The sequence below is a fragment of the Pogoniulus pusillus genome, chromosome 17 (genome assembly GCF_015220805.1).
Source record: "Pogoniulus pusillus isolate bPogPus1 chromosome 17, bPogPus1.pri, whole genome shotgun sequence".
In the NCBI taxonomy this organism is placed as follows: Eukaryota; Metazoa; Chordata; class Aves; order Piciformes; family Lybiidae; genus Pogoniulus; species Pogoniulus pusillus.
This window is the reverse complement of record NC_087280.1, coordinates 10,606,286-10,620,153: the sequence shown is the minus strand read 5'-3', so window position 1 is coordinate 10,620,153 and position 13,868 is coordinate 10,606,286. Positions and strand designations below refer to the sequence as shown.

Genomic DNA, 13,868 nt, shown 5'->3' with positions numbered 1-13,868 from the left:
GTAGTGCCCAAACTAGCACATAGACTACAGGCATCCCAGACAAATCTGCTGCAAGATGGGCCTCCAAACCACCACCACCAGCTGAACCTCTTTGGTTGATCAAGGTCTCCAGCCACACACCATCTCCATTCCTACAGCATCTTCTTACTGCCTGGTGCACATCTCACACCCGATAGTTCTGCAGGGGCCTGGATGAGACCATGGCCACCACAGGCTGGGGAGGCTGGAGTTACATTGCAGGGCAGGCACCAACCTCACATCAAGCAGGGAAAGGCTTTGGATGCACCGTGCTTTTTGGCCACCCCTTGAAGCCACATGTGCTGAGAGTTTTCCCGGTGGCTGCCCCAGTTTCAGTGGGTAGCAGCCAGTCTGCCCATCCATCAGCAGTCCCAGCTTAGTCTGTGGAGAGATCAAGCCAAGGTGCAGGCTGAGCCAGACCAATCTATTCTGGTGTCAGCACTCTTTCCACATTCAGAAGGGTACTGTCTGTGCTCAGGTTTAGCTGCTGACACTTGCTGCTAAATAGAAATGGAGCACACAGCCTTTGTGGGACAACTACTTGGATGCAGGAACATGAAGACTTATGATGACCCAGTAAGAAAACCAGCCAGGGACCCCTGTCAAGCCCATCCAAAACAGCCAACACTTCTTGAACCTAACAACTCACATTATTGTGTGCAACAAAGCTTTATGGCCTCCAGCAGCCATGTGAACAGTACCACAGTGATGCAAGGTCAAAGGCATTAAGGTTTCTGCACAGTGGGAAACCACCACCATAAGCCTTTCAGAAGTCAAGCTCGACAGAAGGATTGTCAGCAGCAGGGAAGAGGGCAGCTGCTGGTCCTGCCAGTAAAAACAGAAAAGGAGAAATCAGCCCACCACCACTTCCGATCGGATGTGAAAACGCTGTCTGAGGTCCTCAGCAATCCCAGCCTGTGTTGCAAGCACAGCAGGAGAGTCAGAAGCTCCCAAGTAAGGGGAAGTGGAGAGTCTCAGCTCCAGGGGCACAGGATGGGGAGTCACAGAAAGCAGCCCCCACTTCTGCTCTTCCCCACAGCCAAAACCATGCCTTGAGAAGGAACTCAGGTCCTGGTTTACATGTGTGCTATGACCCCATTAATGTTGGTGTCCCATCCTGGCAGCTTTCCCAAGCAGGGGCCAGGTTTCTGTAAGAAAACCAGAAAGACATCACTTCCTACAGCTAGGGAAATGGAAAGTGTCTCTCCCCTCTGTGCTGGCCAGGGGAAACAGCTTAAGGCAGCCTGTTCCCAAACACAGCAAAGCGTTCCCACACACCCCTCAAAACAATTCATTTTTTTGTGGAATTCAGTCACTTACAAAAAAAACCCAACAAAAAGACAAACAACTACAGAAAACCCTTCCACAGGCTTGCAGCAATATTTTGTCTGTAAATAATCTAGTGAGCAAGGTCACATTCCCAAGTGAAAGTGGAGCCGGGGAGGGTGGGCGGGGAGGGGTGCAGAGGGATGCAGTCCTAGGCACAGACAAGGGGACCAGGAGGGAAAGCAAGAAAATGGAGAAGGGACAGACAGAGCAGAAAGGGGCTCTGGGGCCAAGGAATGAGATGATTTCACTGTTCGTTTTCCAGCTGTCCCTGAAACAAGGACAAGCAACACATCCACCCTCCCATGCTTTGGCACACATGCCAGGCTCTGCTGCTGGTGGGACAGAGTGCTGGCACAGAGCCCTGTGGGGCTCAGCCTGCCCCACTGCTGGATCACAAGGATGGCAGCAGTGGCTGAGTGGTAGGCATGGGCTGTTCCACTCATTGGGGAGCATCTCACAGAATCCCAGAGGTTGGAAGGGACCTCTGGAGATCATCTAATCCAACTTTGTTGCTAAAGTGGTATCACCTAGAGCAGGTTTCTCAGGAATGCATCTCCAGAGCAGACTTAACAAGCTCTCTATTCCAGAGCTTTGTTATTCTCAAAGGAAAGGTTTTTCTCATGTTTAGGTGGCATTTCCAGTGTTCTAGTTTGTGCCTGTGATCTCTTGTCCTATCACTGGGCACCACTGGAAAGAGACTAGCCCCATCCCCTTGACTCCCACCCTTTAGATATTGATAAGCTTTGAGAAGATGCCCTTTTAGTCTTCTCCAGACTAAACAGCACCAGGTCTCTCACCATTTCCTTGTCAGAGAGGCACTCCAGTCTTTTCATCATCTTTGTAGTCTTTTGTTGGACTGTGTCCAGTAGTTCACTCTCCCCTGAACTGGGGAGTCCAGTACTCCAGATGTGGCCTCACTAGGGTAGGGTTCCCACTAGGAGAAGGTTCTTCAACCTGCCAGTCACATTCTCCTTAATGCACCACAGGATACTATTGGTCTTCTTGGCCCAAGAGCACACTGCTGGCTCTTCCTGAACTTGCCCACCAGGACTCCCAGGTCTTTCTCTGCAGAGAAACCTGTACTGCTGCATGAGATTATTCCTCCCCAGGTGCAGGACTCTACACTTGCCTTCATTGAACTTTATTAGGTTCCCCTTCACTCAACCCTCCAGCCTCTCCAGGTGTCAGAGGGGAGGGAGGAGGTGGTGCACTGCTGCAAAGATACAAATGCTGAGGACTCCCAGGGAAGCAGTGGCCGTCCTGCCCCAAGCTCTTCCCATGGGCATGGCACAAGATGTGCGGACCCTGTGCTCACTCTGTCCAAGCAAAAGGTGTTGAGTTCATGCTTTTCTGATTGCTGCTGGAGCAGACTCTCAGTGGCAACTCCAGCACAGCCCTGCACTGTCTGCAGAGCTGCCAGCCAGGCCCTGGCACCCATCTTCACCAAGTCAAAAAACAACTTCTCTGGGAGAGACACAAATCTCACCCAGCTCTGCAGTACCAGCTCATAGAACCACAGAATTCTTGGGAGCAGAAGGGACCTTTAAAGCCCAACTACCCCTGCAGTGAGGATGTGCATCTTCAACCAGATCAGTTTGCTCAAGTGCCCCACTCATACCTGGAACATTTCCATGGATTGAGGTATCACCTCTCTGGGCAATAAGGTCTCCCTGGTGCCTTCTCCTCTGCAGGCTGAACAACTCCAACTCTCCCAGCCTGTTCTCACAATAGATATGTTTCAAGCCTCTGATAATTTTTGCGGCCTCCTCTGGACCTGCTCCAACAAGTTCACATCCTTCATGTACTGCGGGCTCCAGAGAAGGACACAGCTTGGGGAGTTCACAGCCTTCCACTGGGCAGGCAGCAGCAAGGGGAAAGAGAGCACTATGGGAAACCACCCACAGCCCTGGATCAAATGCAGAGCAGATGGCAGAACAAACAGCACCAGGATTTCTGTTTCACATTATCTTTTGCCTTACTCGCTCCAGAGTTTAACCTTTTCCTCCCATGGAGTAAATCTTCACTTGGAAAAAGTAACCAGAACTGGAAGTGTTTCAGAGCAGCAGGTGGTGTTCTGCTCTAAACATCACCAAGGACAATACACATGACCCCACAGTTCTTTTTGTTCTTTAAGAACTCAGGCTAGTTTTGTGCCCTTCTTGAAAGAGTTTACATGATCTTTTTTCTAGACCAAGGGAAGACTAATACAGCTATGGCAGAGAATTGCCCACACAAAGAACTTTAAGGGATGAATGTTCCCCCACACTATGGCTGCACATGTGACTTGTGCTGAGCAGCAGCTCTGCGCAGGAGAGGTGCTCCTGCTGGGACTGCCAGCAGGACTACTGCAGGTACACCTTCTTCAGGGCATGTGAGGGATAGGTGGAGAAGAAAATAATGAGTGAAAAAACACAAACCCCACGTGTATTTCAGAGGCCTCTACAAGCCAGAAAGCTCAGGTGTTTCTGTGTTTTGGGACAGAAACCTCTGACTGGCTGGGTTGTGCAGGGCCAGGTTCCACCCACAGCACACAGCACCTGTGCCACAGCCCCACACCCCCATCGCAAGGGACACTGTCCCAGCCCATTTAGGATTGCGTGAGGAGACAGCCCAGGCAGGAATCTCACACCTCCTCCGCAGGGCTGGCACCTCCTGGACCACATCCCACTTTCTGCCTGAAAGCACCACCATCCAGCCTGGGTATGAACCGCTGAAGGAACCAGGTCACTTGCAGCTTCCCTGTGTAACAAGGCTCAACATTTAAAGCACGTCTCTGTATCAAACACTCACTGTGCACATGCTGGATATCAAGGAACAAGTGTTTGCCCTGTGTGTCAAGCACCATCAGCTCTCAGCTGCCACTGGTCTTGTCACCGCTGTTTTACAAGATTGTTTTACACCTGACTGGTGGAATTTGTTCTTGCTCATGCATTATAATCATTAGAAAGTAATCTAACCACCACCCAGTACAGCATCAATATGACCACTCCTGCACAGCCTCATGCTTGCACCAAAATGCAGCACGGCCATGCTGTCCAGGAGCAGGACAGTATTGGGTGCATCCTAGCACAACCACACTTCCAGCAGGCAGGCTGCTGGGACTTCTAGGAGTAAATGCTCCATCTCAGAAGTGGGAAAGCCCCCAGCTGGTGAGGGCACAAACCAGGTATGTCCAGCCTACATGACAGGAGAGGCACGGAATGAGCTTCTGATGGCGGGTCCTAGAGAGACAGGAATTAACAATGAGTTCTCACCACAGCCACATGGCTCTAACTGCACAGGTTTCAAATAGACTCATTGTAAAGCTTCACAATTAACGCTTAGAACTTAATTAGAACAGTCTGGGATTCTTCTAATGACACTAACAGCTACAAGGAAGAGGCCAACCAGCCTGTTAGCTGAGCACACTACAGGCTTTGTCTCCTTCGCTTTGATGAAGCCGAGAACTTCTGCGCTTCTGTTACTGTGCACTGCAAATAAAAAGTGCCGGCAAGAGCTCCTGGCATCGGTGTCAGGCTGCAGAACAGGCTGCCCATAGCAGAGCTCCAGATACAATGCCTGGTCCTCCACAAAGTGCAGCGCAACACTGACAGCTTCCTCACGGCAGACTGCACCCAACCATCACTTCCAATAGACCTTGCTGGTTATCAATCACATTTTACAAGAAGAAAAAAAGATAGAGATAATATCCAAAAGCTGTAAGCAGGGTGTGGGGCTCCTGCTGTTACTCACCATATGCTGATACAAACAAAAGAGGCTGGGTCAAACACAGGAACTCTTATCAAGTGAACTGTTGTCACAGGTCAGAACCATTACAGAGATCAAATCCAAAGAGCATAAACTTTATGTAGCTCCTACAGTAGCTCTCTCTGCAGACAAGGTTTTCCAATTTCCTGCAGTGCAGTTGTCTCTTACTACAGGACATGGTGGATTTCAATCACCTGGAGAGCTGGCATGGTCCTCCACCGAGTAAAAGTCAGACATTTTAACAGGTTTAATTCTTAGCTAACAGAAACGTGCAATGCACATCAGCTCTGACACAAAATGTGTGAACATGCGGAAACCACGAGGTTGCCAGTTGGCGAATATCAGTTTCAGGCTGTAGGGCTAGAAAGTTATCACAGGCTGGGCAGAAACAAATGGCCTGTTTGGAAGGAGACCTATTGAACAAGGAAAGCCAGGTCCTCTCCCTTTTCTCGTTTGAATAAAACAAATAGACCAAGCCCAGGCAAAGAAAAAAATCCAACAAGATGATTTTGTTAGTTCAGTACACAGTTGACTTTTAGACTCCCTACATTTTGATTCAAGTAAATCAGGATTTTACTTTCACTTTTGTTCTCATTGGAGAATTTCAGTTTATGACAAGTTAATTGCTAGAATTTCAAAGGGAACATTTTTAAGCCCTCCCAAACCCAGCAGTACGTTATGATGCAATTACTGACTCTTTTTAAACCTGAAAGCAAGTAATTTCCCAGCTGTGCTGGCTCTCCCCACACTGCATCTTGTCATTGCAAGGACAACACAGCTTGAACCTGGTACAGAAAGCAGCCAGAGAAACAGAAGTGGAACTAGAAGTCTGCTTTCATTGTTGAAACTGAATGAACACAAGAAGTTAAATTATGTGAAGCAATGCCATGCATTTGATCTCTTTTCCTTTCAGCAGGGCTGGGAAGGGAGGCTTGGCTGTCCAATTAGTAAGTAATTTGTAATAGGGCTCTCCTGTGCTAGATAGGTTTGGGTGCCACCCTGCAGGTCAGAGCCATGCTGCATCCTCTCACAATGGCAGCATGCATGGGCAGAAAAGGATGCAGCACCAGCACCAATTCCTTCAGCAAGATGAGCCAGACCAGACTTTTTGCATACCACAGCAAAGCAGCTCACAAACTGTCATTAGCACCATTCTGCAACTCATTTTTTGAGTTCTAATAGCATCTCATTTTTTCCAAGTCAAACAGAAACACACTGGCTAGTTCAGCACTCTTAAGAAGCCTAATGAATAGACTGCTTTTTCCTTTCATGAGGAGGCAGCTGGTCTCCTGCAAGAACTCTGCAGCCTTTGCCTGTGGTTACAATGGATGGCCCTTCAGAAGGGAACTGCATATGGAGCAGGTGCAGCACCAGCAGATAACACTAACTGCTCTACCAAGACCACTGCAATCTGGGAACACTGCTTTCAGCAGCACTCAGCTCTGCAAAGGTCACAGGAGAGCAGGAAAGACTCAAAGCTGATATGAGCAGCCCAGCTATGGATGCAGTTCTGCCAACACCTTCACTTCTCTCCCATCAAACACAAGACATTGCCCAGCACCTCAAAAACATCCCATGATCGATGGCCTCTGCAAACACAGGCACATTAGGGCCCCAGCAGAACCTACAGCAGTTACTGTGTATTAATTGTTAGATGGGACGAGGTCTGCTGCATCTGCCACCTGTCTGGCAAGTACAGCAGTGCTGAAGGTCCAAAAGCTGTCACAAGGATTAGACACAGACTTGCACACCACCTACTCTCTTTCTGCACGTAAAGAAAGGAACAGGAACACCCTGCTTTCATTTTCTGAGGCAGAAAAAAGGATGAGCAGCAGTCTTCAACTGAGATACAGGACTCCATTGAGACAAGCTGCCAGGCTGAAACTGAAAAAAAAAAATCAGAAGAGTCATACAAACATGAGTATAAACTGGCCTGAAATTAATAGGGGCTTCAGTACATCACCACAGTCTCCCCCTCCACCCTACCATGGCAGCAGGGAACAGCTAGAGGAGCTGTGGCTCCAGCTGGGACAGGCAGATTACCCTGTGTGCCAGGCTCCACCAGTCTGGGCTGTGCCCAGAGCTCTCAGGGTGGCTGAGCAGGCACAGGCTTTCCAGATCCAAGCAGCCAGGCTCCAGGAAGCTACAGGAAGCATTGCTGCTATGCTGCTGAGCTGTGCTGCAGTCTCCTGACTCAGCCTTACAGTTCTCCCAAACTTCCCTCTGTACTTCATGATTCTTAGGAAATCTACCACCAGCTTCTCCCAGGCCAAGGAAAAGCATCAGATGCTCTCCAAGCTGTACTTGTAAAGGGCCAGGCTTACACCAAAACTGATGTGACTTCATTCAAGGGTATTTCCAGACCATTTTATTCCCTTTTCCAGAGCACACTGTAAAACCAGCTGTTTTTGCCTTTGTGAGGCCTGCTAGATCAGGTTACACTGGAAATCAAGATACTGGTATTCTTATCTTTGTTCTGGTTGGTATGGGAAAAGACACTGAGGTCTACAGCAGAATTATTTCCATGTAACACTTGAGCTCTGCTGAGAGCATTTCTTGCCTTGTCATTTACTACACTTTTCAGCATACATCCCCCTAAGCATCTCACATTTTAGAAACCACCTTGGGCTACAGTGGGAGTGGGCAGAGTTTCAGACACCACACCCTCCTGGCTATGCAGGGCTGGAGACAGACTCCCAAGAGCACCCAGCTGCCACAGGAGCAGGCACCATCCCTGAGTGAACTTGAGAGAGGAACCAAGCATGACAGTCCTACACCACAGGCTCTTAATCCTTTTGCCAAGAGGAGCCAAGCTGGAGTTTAAGGAACTGGAAGTCAGAGAACAAGCAGACGTTTGTTCAGAGTGGGCAGCATGAGGGGGAGGACCTCTAGCTCCTTCCTGCCTCTGTGGGACTTACCACTCTTGAATGTCCCTTCTGTCCTTCACCCTGCATCTGCGGCCAGTCAGCACAACAATGCTCTGTCCACTGCAGAGCTGTAGCTCCTGCCACATGCCTCCTCCATGGCCCGGTGGCCTGCAGAGGGAGAAGCAAGGCCACTGCCAGCTGCAGCAATGCCAGCCTGGCTGATCTCTCCCAAGGCGAAGCCTGCCATCCACCAGGTGCTTTTTCCAAGAAGGTGTAGACAGAGCTGTGGGCCAACAGGTGGCCAGTGAGGGAGGCTGAACAACAGGCTTGCACCGGTTAACAGCCATCGGAGCCACGGTGCCACGTAAACACCTGACTGGGAGGCTTTTTTCAGAAGGGTTAAGCCCAATACCAGCAAAATTACAGTTGCTCAAGTATTACTAATCCAAAAGGCTCAACTCCAACACCTATTGCTCGGCTGTCATCATAACTTGTACCAGAAACTCCAGTATCAGCGAAAAAGCATGCCTGTGTGAAAGAGGCAGCAGCATGCCTTGGCAGAGCAGAAACAAGAGCTCTGCCGCTCTCTGCAAGCGGGAGCAAGCGGGAGCAGCTCTTGGAGAAGCCCGTCCGTATCCAGCTGTGCCAGTAAACTTCGGGAAGTTTTGGCCCACAAAACCATTGGGTTATTTCCAGTTGCAGTGGTGAAGATGAGCCTTTTGGACTGGATTTTCCCCTTCCCCTCAGGCAATCTTAGCCCTTGTTCTGACTGCAGGACTCCTCTGCAATGAAGACTGGTATGACACCGCTGCACAACTCCTCATTCCAGGTCAAAGCACCAGCAAGGCAAAACCAGATCGATGCATCCAGATAACCCCTGAAAACACCTGCTGAGTGCCATCACCCATCTGAGCAAATAAGCAAAATGCTAAGCTGTTTTTTTTGAAAATAAAAATACTTAACATTTATTCACCTTTGAAGTCACCATAGTAAAATTGTACACGCTATGAGTAACCCAGGAACGTTATTAAAAGCTACTGGAAACACAAGGCAATTTGTACAACCATTGAAAGAAATACACAGCACGTTGAAAACAGAGTGAAATATTACTCAAACAAGACAACGCTTGATACGCACTAGAGTAACAAGAACCAGCATTAACTTTTAAACAAAAATAAAGATGTCATGGCTACAAGTATTATACAGTGATAAATACTTCAAAAATATATTAAGATATATGGAAATTCTCCTTTTGTCATGGAAATCCAGAGAAATTCCAGCCTCCACCGGATTTCAATATACCAATCAAGGTTTAATATTTAAATTCCTTTCAGTAAGAAGAACCAGTACTGCAGCCATTACTGTCCTGGATCAATACTTCTTGTAGTGTAATTAGATCAGCCTTATGTTATACCAGGCCCTAATGTTTCTTGCATCACAGGTGTTAATTGCTCTAAATCAAACAATGAGTTGCCTTTCAGTAACGAGTGCTGTGCGCTGCATCCGAAGCCATAAACCATGTGAAATCATGGCCAACGTTTGCCCTTTACAGTATTAATGGAAGGCAGGCTCAAAGACTTGCCTCTGTGTAAATCAGACACCTCGAACCCAGTGTCTAGTAGCAAGTCCACCATAACATTTTCCTAGCATAACATCAAGCACTCAGAAGTTACAGTACATGAACCACGCTAAAGTTTACGTTACACCTTCAAAAAGAAAGTCCAGAGGATGTTTGGAGACAACAGGTTTTGGACATGCACAAGTGGTGGTTTAGTACACATCTGTGCTGTTACTAGGTTGCAAGTGAAGCAGTTTACAGCCAAGGACTTGGTGAGATAGTTTTCCGAGCCAGTTTAAAAATATAAACTTCTTCTTAGAGGGTCAGTTCTATAGAAAATAGAGTGGAATCTGGTACATTGTCAGTTTTGAGAGTACTTTCCCATGGCAAGATTCGTTCATCAGCCTACCGCACCGCCAAGAGAAATGCCAATCCTGCTATTCCAAACCCCGCCGCTGCCATGATTGCATTGCTTATGGTACTGCTCTGGTCAGCCGACTGGGAGTCATGTCTGCCGAAGAAGCGACAGAAGCCATCCTAGAAAAGCAAGAGAGAGGACACTGAGTTGATTTGCTTTACAAGTAGCTGGGTCTCTTAACAAAATCTTTGAGCACAGTTTGGTTCACTCTCCCAGCACGGCAACTGTCAGCTGCATAAGACTATCTTTTAACCATGAAAGTCTAAGGCTGCTGCCCTGGACACACAAAAACACTTTGTTAGAGACCCTGCACAAGGCAAATAAAAGCAGTTGCTACAAGCATTCGCTCAAATGACAACTGCAAACTTCCCATTGAGATGCTCAGCGTGTCATTAAGTTATTCTTGCCCTTTTTTACAAGTTTCTGATGGGAACTGCCAGCATTGTTCTCCCTCATTCAACTTGCAGAAAGCACATGAAACACAGGATATGGAAATTTCCACTTGAAAGATGGGAGTTTGAAGCTGGTCCCATCCCAGTGGATGTGGGACTGATTGCACACTCTCTTGGAATAAACGAGTGGACACTGCTCAGAACTAACCTATGACAGAGCAAAGCTGACAGCTGCTCTCCCAGATCGTTACTTGTGATAATCAGAAGTGGCAGCAATACAACTCCAGATGGTCGTGTTTGAACTCTGCTCCGCAGATGTCTATGTAAACAAGTTATACTCTTAATTTCTTCCGGAACTTTGTTCTTTACACTCTAATTTGCGCGAATAGGCAACGCTATTTTGCCAAGTGACAGTGTATGTTGCAGCCAACCACCATATTGCTGTGAGCAGTCAGATGGATCAGAGACCACTGGAAAACCAAGTTCATTTCGGTCTTTGGAAAAGTCCACAAAGTCAGCGGCTGCTTCCCCCCTCTCTATTTTTAATACTTATTTATATTGGCATCAGCTATTCCACTAGGACCGAAAACGGGAAATGTGCTGCTCTGTGGGACAGCTGACATTTTGCTCAGAAAGGCAGGCAGAGCTGCGTGGACGCCTGACAAGCTGCACTGTCAAGCTGCACCTCAAGCAGCAGAACACGGCAGCAGCCATCGCTTCTCCTCACAGCGCACACGAACGCTACTGCCCACACCTTCCCCATCGGACCAGCTGCCGGACAAGCAGGAACTAGAGCAGCAGGTCGTGGCTGACGGGTGGCTTTGAACACAGGCAGATTTAGGAACAAGCATACTGGCGTTCTGTATTTACAGCTGGGGAAGGACCCGTATCAGCCTGGTCTCCAAAATCCGAAGACTGCGAACGAGAGCGGACAAACCTTGCGTCTCCCTCACCAGCACCATCCTTCCCACGTTTAGGAGGCAGCAGGCTGACAAAGTGGGCCAGCACCCCCACCCCCGAGTGCTAGCCTAAGCTACATCCTAGGGTACCCCTCGGCCCCCAGCACGTACCTGCCGTGTTGCTGTGAATTACCTAGAGCTGGCAGCTGGCCCACAGCCCTTCCCCGCAGCGAGACCCTCGGCGGTGGGCGCATCACCTCAGCGTTGGAGAGCTGCGCTGCTCAGATGAGCGGGGTTATAGGAGCCAGGCCGCCCAGTATTCACCCCGGGACGGGCTCCCGCTTCCCCACTGTCGGGCTTCCTGCCCCGCAGCCGGCCCCCCTCTGCCGCCCCTTCCCCACTCACCCATCCACCGTGCGCCTCCAGCCACTCGCCCCGCTCCTCGGCCAGGTAGGCGGCCAGCGCGGCGGCCAGGCAGCGTGGTCCCTCGCTGCAGCCGCGCTCCGCCAGCGCCGCGGCCAGCGTGCCGGCAAAGACCACCAGCGCCAGCAGCCGGCCCCAGTTGAGGCCGCCGTCGGCCTCCAGCTGCTCCGCCACCCGCCTCAGCAGCGCGGCCGCCTCCCGCGGCTCGGCCCGCGCCAGCGGCGCGCAGGAGCGAAAGAAGGGCCGCTCTCGCCGCTCCAGCTCGGCCGCCGCCCGCCGCAGCACTGCCGCCGTGGGGCTGGGAGGCAGCGCGGAGCCGCCGCCGCGATGCTGGAAGTAATCCTCCAGCAGCAGCGCCGTCTCCTCCTTCAGCAGAGCAGGCATGGCGGCGGCCCACGGCGGCTGCGACCCCGCAGCACCAGCTGCCGCCGACTAAGAGGCGGAGCGGCCCCTCCGCCCGGCCCGGCCCGGCCCGCCCCCAGGGGCGGGGCCCGCTCAGCTGCCAAAGCGAAGCTGGGCCGGGGGAGAAAGGCGCCCCCGGGCTGGCACGTCCGCCGTAGGTACTGGTAGGGCGAGCGCCGCTTCCCTGCATGGTCTGGTCGCGTCCCCGGGGAAGGCGCCTATGGCACAGGCCCACAGGATGCCCCGCGCAGCCCAGTGAGACGAGGAGTTACCGGGTGCCGGCTGCGAGATGCCCTTTCCATCTGGGGTCGTCTTCTGCGTTGGTGCGCGTCGGAGATGTGGCAGGTTTTCTAGGGCTATCGGATGAGCAACTTGCGTGTTTACGTGGCAAATGCAGTGACATTCGCGTTTTGCTAGATACGTGGACAAAATGAGGATTAAGCCCTGCATTGTGCAAAGGTTTGGCTCCAGGTGCGCTAAGAAGAGTGCGAGAAGCAGCTCGCGGGAGGTTCTCCTCCCCATCTAGTAAGGCCACCTCTGGCGTACTGCAGGTCCAATAGAGAGGGAAATGGAGAAGCCTGGGAGGAGACCTTATCAATGCTTATCAATATCTAAAGAGCAGGGGTCAAGATGGGGCCAGTGTCTTTCCTGGTACCCAGTGACAACACAAGGTACAACAGCCACAAAGTAGAACCCAGGAAATTCTACCTTTGCAGGTGTCATAGCACAGAAACAGGCTGCCCAGAGAGGAATCTCTGGAGAGATTCAAAACCTATGCGATCTGCTTGAGAGAATCCTCTCTTGAACACGCAAATCACCTTATGATCATGATGATTACATTAAGAACTGACAAGTGCCTCAACCAAGACAAGATCATCCTGAGTGACCTGCCTGATGTGTCATCTCTGCCCACCCAAACAGCAACTGCCCAGGGGGTGTGGTGGGCAGTGGACAGCAAAGAGGGGCACCGACCCCTGCAAGCACACAGGAAAGAGCCCCTGGAATGTGACAAGGGTGTGGGCCGGGAGGAGCTATGATGAACAGACCAGGGACATAACGAAAGCCCCCGGCTATGCCAGTTTAGTGGGGGGAAACATGGAGTGGGACATATCAGGCTGGAGGCAGAAGCCCAGGATGTCTGTCCTCCTCCAACACCATCAAAGGACAATGAGGTGGTAATTATCTCTTCTGTTCCCTTTCTCCATTCTCCCTCATTTTTCTTTATTTTTCTGGTTTGCTTGCTTCATTCTCTCTCTCTTTAAAAGTCTTCATTTCATTCACGGCAATGTTCCAAAAGAACCACATCTTCTTCCCAAATTCTGGACTGAGACATTGTTCTAACAAGGGTGTTGGACTAGAAGATCCCCAGAGGTCCCTTCTAACCCCTACTAGTCTGCAATTCTGTGATTAACTACTGCTGGTGTAAACCAAAACGGCTGAGGACAACACTGGCCAAGTGGCGTCACTTGCAGAGCACCAGAGACATCTCTGCTAGACACCATCCCTACATTCCCGCTGTGCCTTTCAAGCAATTAGTACCATTAGTTGCTGAACACATCATCAAAACTCCCATAAAAGACTTATGCCAGGCCCAGCATAGGTACACTCAACTTCTGCTTCCTCCTCAGTGATGATGCAGATGAAGTTCAGATGGTGGCCAGTGCAAGACATGGCTCAGTGCCAACACCACTGCAGCTGTTTGGGACGGGGTCACACTCTCACCTCTCAACACACAGCTGGCTCAAGATGTCCAAAATGCCAGCATAGGACTGCTTGGCTTCACTCCACCTATCTTGAGTTACATCTTTCTGTCTT

General features: G+C 50.3%; 1 protein-coding gene across 1 annotated transcript; it reads right to left on the bottom strand.

Annotated features, from left to right (window-relative positions):
• Nucleotides 1-8,897: 8,897 nt before the first annotated feature.
• On the bottom strand, nucleotides 8,898-12,104 carry BCL2L10 (BCL2 like 10). Its single transcript, XM_064157602.1, has 2 exons — nucleotides 11,634-12,104; nucleotides 8,898-10,056 (listed from the first exon to the last, which is right to left on the bottom strand). Exons 1-2 carry the CDS (start codon nucleotides 12,033-12,035, stop codon nucleotides 9,925-9,927), a joined length of 534 nt encoding a protein of 177 aa, XP_064013672.1. The 5' UTR covers nucleotides 12,036-12,104; the 3' UTR covers nucleotides 8,898-9,924.
• Between the last annotated feature and the right edge of the window lie 1,764 nt (nucleotides 12,105-13,868).

What these genes read in the sequence shown, in the direction of transcription:
- BCL2L10 (XM_064157602.1), bottom strand. Translation starts at nt 12,035, where the DNA reads ATGCCTGCTCTGCTGAAGGAGGAGACGGCGCTGCTGCTGGAGGATTAC. An exon ending in TGGAGGCGCACGGTGGATGG is followed by an intron (nt 10,057 to 11,633) that starts GTGAGTGGGGAA and finishes TTGCTTTTCTAG; the next exon opens with GATGGCTTCTGTCGCTTCTT.